Source organism: Nelumbo lutea, chromosome 1 (assembly GCF_056320005.1).
Source record: "Nelumbo lutea isolate HS-2025 chromosome 1, American lotus-T2T, whole genome shotgun sequence".
NCBI classification, from domain to species: domain Eukaryota; kingdom Viridiplantae; phylum Streptophyta; class Magnoliopsida; order Proteales; family Nelumbonaceae; genus Nelumbo; species Nelumbo lutea.
Window position 1 is genome coordinate 210,204,593 of NC_142684.1, and position 6,663 is coordinate 210,211,255.

A 6,663-nucleotide genomic window follows, 5' to 3' on the forward strand; every position below is an offset into this window, starting at 1 on the left:
TGGCAGATTGAAATTTGGTCTTTTCTCCTTGCAATAGATTTAGCCACTAAAAGCGATAAGTGAAAAAAACATGAAATGCACAAAAAGGGTGATTTTCATAAAATTTTAAATAAAATTTTTCATTTTTTTTATTTATCTTTACACAAAAAGACACATCTTAATTAAGCGAGTATTCAGATCTCTTAATATAAAAGTTCAATACATCTTTTCACTGTTAAAACCATTAAAATATCTTCCTAAAAATACTTGCCAATCAACCCCTTATCTTCGGCTAAGGGACAACGGGGTTTTCTTGCGGCTCTGTGACTCTGCGTCTTCTCTCATATATGGAAATTACCATCTATCAGAACAATAATGTAGTTCATTAGATGTCCAAAGATGAGCATTCTGTTCGGTTCGATTTTGTCAACTTAAAAACAATCTCCAACTCTTCCTTCGTAAAACCCTGCAACTCTGCAAGCCCATAACAGTAACACCCCCTTGGCTGGCTCTACCTTCTCATCCACCACCGGCACCGGCATCCTCTCAAGGCCCAATTCTTGCTTTTTTAACTTTTGTTTTATCTGGTCTAAGCCAAAACCAGGGACATGGCTGTGGCACCCATACAGAATCCATCACCTGCTGTTCTAGAGTCTATCGATGAGATTATGAGAATCTTCAGGTCACTACCACCTAGACCTACCTTGGAGGAGGTTGAAGCAGCCATGTCTGTTCTCAGAACTGTAAACAGTGAAGAGCAGTTGAGGCTTTCTGAGATATCCAAAGAAGAGAAACCCCCAGATGTTCCAGATGAGCTGTTTGCTGTGTTGCAGGAAGCAAAGAAGAACATGGTTTTGCTTCAGAGCCATGAACAGAGGAAAGAAGCTCTTTACCCTATTGATCTTGACAAGATTTTTCAGACCTTCGATGAGCTAATTCAAAGAGCTTCTGAGTTGGTTTCTGGAGATACCCAGAATCAGAAAAATGTGGATTTGGCTGTTCCAATTACTAAAATTGAAAGAGATACCATTGCTGGTATTACTGAGGAGAGCTTGGCCAAGAAAAAGGAGGATGAAGGGACAGAATTAAAAAAGGAATCAGATGTGGCCAAGGGTTTGGTCCGTAGCTATTCCTCGAAGGCTGTCCAGCCTGGCCTGGCTTCAGGTCAGATACGATTCTTCTCCTTGCTAAGTTCTCTTATGTTTTTTATTATGAAGTCTCTGGTATATCATCTTTTTGTTTTTTCTCTCATACATGCATAGAAACTTGTGTCTTTAATTAATACATATGATTTGGAGCATTATATCTTTAAAAGATAAAGAAGAAATATCTGCTTATGTATTTGATTCTAGGAAAGTAGAATGGGGGGTTTAATCTATCTATTTGCTCTTTTTAAGACAAAAAAAAAAAATGTTCCAATTCTTGCTACCTATCTAGATTATAGAAGAATATATGATTTCGATCAGACGTCAAATCTATTTTCAGATTGATAGGTTATAAGATCTTCCTTAAATTTTTCTAGAAATTAGAAGAAATTGCAGATGTTTGTTCTGATACACTATAAACACACTTGGAACTAATTATCTACCTGATTAAAATTGGAATACATTCTCACCCCGTTAGTGGAATGTGAAGTGATAATTCTCCTGAACCTTTTATTCTATCTTGATGAATTAGTTATTTTTCATTGCACTGCTAATTACCCATGTGGTTTTGGAGTATTTGAAGTATTTCTGAATGTAGTTTGGGGTGTACCTGTAGGTGAAGAAGGCACTGAGAAATTGAGCTTAATGAAAGTTGCTGGCCTAATAGAAACCTGCTCTAACAGTGGAGCTCTTGTTCTTAACTTACAAGGCAGGTTGATGGATAAGATTGAGTGGCTTCCAATATCAATTGGGAAGTTATGCAATGTGACAGAGTTAAATTTATCTGAGAATCAAATCATGGCTCTTCCAAACTCCATCGGCAGCCTCAAAGCCTTGACAAAGCTTGATGTCCACTCAAACCAATTGATAAACCTTCCTGACTCATTTGGAGATCTAGTCAATCTGACTGATCTGGACCTGCATGGAAACAGGTTAAAATCTCTGCCAGCTTCGTTTGGGGACCTCACTAATCTAGTTGATCTTGATTTGAGTTCAAACCAGTTTACCCTACTTCCAGATATAGTGGGGAACCTAACCAAATTGAAAATATTGAATGTGGAAACAAATGAGCTTGAAGAACTCCCTTATACAATTGGGTCTTGCTTGTCACTTGTGGAGCTGAGATTAGACTTTAATCAACTTAGGGCGCTTCCTGAGGCAATTGGGAAGCTTGAGAATTTAGAGATACTAACTTTGCACTATAACAGAATCAAAGGGTTGCCTACAACAGTGGGTAATCTTTCCAAGCTGAAGGAACTCGATGTCAGTTTCAATGAACTTGAGTTGATACCAGAGAGCTTATGTTTTGCTACCAATCTTGTGAAATTGAATGTTGGGGGGAATTTTGTGGACCTGACAGCTCTACCAAAATCAATTGGCAACCTTGAGATGCTTGAGGAGTTGGATATAAGTAACAACCAGATAAGAATCTTACCAGAGTCTTTCAGGTTCCTGTCAAAGTTGAGAGTATTTCATGCAGATGAGACTCCGTTAGAAGTGTCACCAAGACAAGTTACCAAATTGGGTGCTCAGGTAATGTTGATTCAAAGCACTTGGTTTTATAGGTTTGAGTTTATGGCTCAATTAGGTGGTGGTTTGTCAATTGTCACCGTTTGAAGTCATATATGATATATCTAAACCTGCAGAAGAAAACCAATGTAAAACAGTACTTTGGTTCTGTCGAAGTTACTAACTGCATCTCCATTCAACAGGCAGTGGTTCAGTACATGGCTGATCTTGTCCTGAAGAAAAATGTGAAATCTCAACCATTAAAGAAGAAAAGCTTCTGGTTTTGGTTGTGCCTGTTATTTCTTCCTCGCGAAAAGAAACCTACCAAAAGCATGGACACCGGGGAAGCTTGATTGGTCCCAAATGCAAGTTTTCTCCTACATGCTTACCAAAGCATTGGATCTTGCTGTTTTCTCCCATATGCAAGTATTGTGCATAAGATGTTTTTGAAAGGTTTATTGTTGTTATATCTTAGTTTTCAAGTCACTATTTGGCCATGTAATTCAGCACCTCTCAGTTGTAGCTGTAGCCATTTGTGTCTTTTATTATAAATTAGATTGGCTTGAAGGGATTACAAGACTCTTGTTGGAGTTCAAAACAAATTAAATTCATCATCATCATTATTGTCATCAAAACCTTGCCCCAATTATATGAGGTTGGCTAGATGAATCCTGTTTTGCCATACCCTTCTGTTTAGTATCATATCCATTGGGCACTTAAATCATTTCTTATGACTTTCACCCTAGTGGTTTCTGGCCCCATTCATCTTAACAAATTAAAATTAATACAATAAATATTGTTTTCATATCCCACATCTTCTCTATGACATATTGTCTTAAACCAACTCTGAGATGCAATGCAGACAAGAGAAGCCAAATGTGGATGCTAGAGAATGTATTGCGATTTGGTTAGTCCAAAGTTCCCGGCCAAGTGATCGGGCGATTGGATGCTCTAATGATGGTTTGATGTTTATAGAGGACCATTGCTGAGTACATGAATCAGATAGTTATGCTAATCAGACGGCATTAGCTTGGGCCCAGGTGTCCTAGGTGGTGGCGCACAATGTTGGCCATGATCAATTGACCTCTTTTTACCTAATTGATGAGGTACAGGCAGGTTTCGTATCAATTTAATAATCTAACAACCGCAGAGTCGATAAGACAAATTTCTTAAATTACTCTTAACGTTTAGAAAATTGACTAACTATACCTCTACTGTTCCATCAAAATTCATACACATGACACCATTTTACTTATATATTATTTTTAAACCCAAGTTTACCCTTCACATTTTCATTCTTCTTCTCCTTCTGCAACTCATCTCAAATCTACAAGGATGCAGCAGCAAAACCCAGGGGATCTTCACGAACTAAAGCATCAGGAGATAAAGAGGCGAGTGAGCGACTTGCCATTAGCAAACCTAGATCTGCAACTCCATCTCCGCCTTTGATGTCACGTTTGCCGTGTGCCTGTTGTCACCGTTTGGTTATTGAGGGAGCAAGTATAAGGTCCGATTGATTTCAGGTGAGTTTTTTCTCTTCTTCTGAATCTCAGCTAGCAACGAACAGCGTTGGAAGAGAGATGGATTAATGATTGAGGGGAGGTGGAGAGGGAGAACGAAGAGGGGAAGGGGGCAGAGGAAGAACACCATCGCTTTTGTTGGAAGTTGCAGCGGCGGCGGTGATTTTGGCAGATCCAAACACAGAGCTGAAGGGGATGAGGAAGAAGAAGATCGCTGCCGTTGCCGAAAGTTGTAGTGGTGGCGGCAATTTTGGCGTCAAAAAATAGAGGGAAAAGAGAGAGCTTTGAATGAAGGGAAAAGTTGCAGTGCCAAAAGTTGTTATTCGAATTTAACAAGAACTCTTATTTCTCAGTCTCTCTCTCTCTCTCTCTCTACTTTGTTATTTGAGAGCTTTGTTATTCAATTGCTTCCCAACCCAATTTTTCCCTCTCCCACCAGCTTTTTCCCTCTTTGAGGGTGGAATCTGATCATAGATTGAGAGCTGATTTGGGATGATTTCTTTGTGAGTGCAATGAAACTCATCTTTTTTTGAATAAAGTTTGAAGAAAAAAAAAAAGAAGAGAGAAAGAGAGAGAAGATTGGGCAAATCTTAGTGCTCGCTAAGATTTGAGAAAATTTGCAGACTGGAGCTCAAATCGTAGATCGGAGAGAGATACTGGGAAAAATCTCAGATTGTTGTCAACTTTAACAGAAGAGTAAAACCACCACTCATACCAATCCAGAACCAGAGGTTAGAATACAGTTCTTCACTCCACAGGTTTTGATCACCAACGACATCAGAAAGTTGATGCATATTATGAATAAAATTTGAAGGAAAGAAAAGAAAAGAGAGAGAAGATTGGTTAAATCTCAGTGCCCGTTGAGATTTTAATGGAAGACGGAGTGGAAGAGACCATATAAGACAAGAGTCGACATTAAAACTTTAAAGAAGAATGATGGACAAAATAGTTTTTTTAATCTTCTATTAATCAATTGATTGAAAAGACAATAAGATATAGTTAGTCAATTACGTAAACGTTAAGGATAATTTAAAAAATTTGTCTATTTAAAATAATAATTTTTTATTTGGTAGTAAATACACTTGAGACTTGAGAGGTAGATGGAGTCTCAAAATGGCATTAATTTATTGACATGTTGAGTAAGTAAAGTATGATAAATCCCATGGGTCTACACGGGGATCAAGACTGTATTATAAAATACATAATATGTGATTAGATTAATGTGTTTTAAACTTCCTTAGAGCGCTGAAACCTCTTGTCTCTTTCATAAAAATGGCCATGGATTTGTTGTTATTGCGCAGCTGTTTTTATATATTTGGTTTGGACCATCTTTTAAATAAATGAACATGTTAGTTATAGGTCTTGTAAAGTATAGATAAACTTTTTTTTTTTTTTTTTTTTTTTTATCTTTCCCCACCCAATAAACAAGATTGCTCAAAGGATATTTATATTGCTTAGTATGCTTGGAAATAGATATGCATTATGATGATGCATCGTGATCTGCTTTGGATACGCATGGATATAATGGAAAAAAGACAGATATTTCTAGATATATCAAGAAATTTTTTACAAATCCCACAAGGATATTGATAAACCTAAAACTAAGATTTATATAACCATGAATAAGGTATAAATGTATAAAAAATGCATGCATTAATAATTTATATGAAAAAGAAACATTGCAATAAACAGTATTAGGAGCCCAGAACACGTAGATATCATAGAATAATTTTACTCAAAATACTTGGGCCAACTTGTTATATGATTAATTTAAAAAATGTAAGGTCCACAAAATGAACGTACAAGATTCATAAATCAGAGTCCAAGCCACAAATCAAAGATATTATATTTTAATCACTCAATCTATTTTTTATATTCCATTCTTTTTAATTTTGTAAATTATCGAAAATTAATTCAATGGTTTTAACTTCTTAAAAATTATTAATGTAAATTATGTAAATTTTTAAATAATATAGAACATTAAAAAAATGAACGGGCCTGATTGAGCATTTGTTAAGGTTTGAATGGGCTCGAGCCCAACGCAATGTAAAATTTTCAAATCAAGTAACTCATTTGCGTCCCTATTCAAGACTTTTCTCTTTGTGTCTAAATAATCTGTTAGTGCAGGGGGGACTCTATTATTGCATTTGGGTGGGTAACGTCAAATGTAGATGGCCCCTGGGCCCTCAACCCTCATGTCAATGGACTGGTTTTGGGTTGAAGCCCGTTCAAATCAAAATCAATTTGAATGGAATGGGCGGATCAATAGGATATATTGAATTGGACCAGTCTAGGTTTAATGGTCTAAAATATTTATTGGATTGGATTGGACCTAGTCCATTTCGTAATAGATTTATATTGGATTGGGTCAGATTGAATCAATATCTGGTCCATTGATAAAAGATAAGAATATAGGTGTCAATGGACTAGATTTGGAACCAATCTAAATCAAAACCAATTTGAATAGTATTTGATTTGAAAGAAAAGATAGAGAAAGGAAAGAAAATGTA

The 6,663-nt window shown here is 36.5% G+C and overlaps 1 protein-coding gene across 1 annotated transcript; it reads left to right on the plus strand.

Annotated features, from left to right (window-relative positions):
- The first annotated feature begins 248 nt into the window (after nucleotides 1–248).
- On the plus strand, nucleotides 249–3,268 carry LOC148880762 (plant intracellular Ras-group-related LRR protein 5-like). Its single transcript, XM_088962781.1, has 3 exons — nucleotides 249–1,143; nucleotides 1,741–2,657; nucleotides 2,837–3,268. Exons 1-3 carry the CDS (start codon nucleotides 588–590, stop codon nucleotides 2,984–2,986), a joined length of 1,623 nt encoding a protein of 540 aa, XP_088818907.1. The 5' UTR covers nucleotides 249–587; the 3' UTR covers nucleotides 2,987–3,268.
- The last annotated feature ends 3,395 nt before the right edge of the window (nucleotides 3,269–6,663 follow it).

Excerpts from the sequence above, each read along its gene's own strand:
- LOC148880762 (XM_088962781.1), top strand. The coding sequence starts at position 588 with ATGGCTGTGGCACCCATACAGAATCCATCACCTGCTGTTCTAGAGTCT. Across the intron at positions 1,144-1,740 it reads CCAGCCTGGCCTGGCTTCAG|GTGAAGAAGGCACTGAGAAA; the intron begins GTCAGATACGAT and ends GTGTACCTGTAG. Across the intron at positions 2,658-2,836 it reads TTACCAAATTGGGTGCTCAG|GCAGTGGTTCAGTACATGGC; the intron begins GTAATGTTGATT and ends TCCATTCAACAG.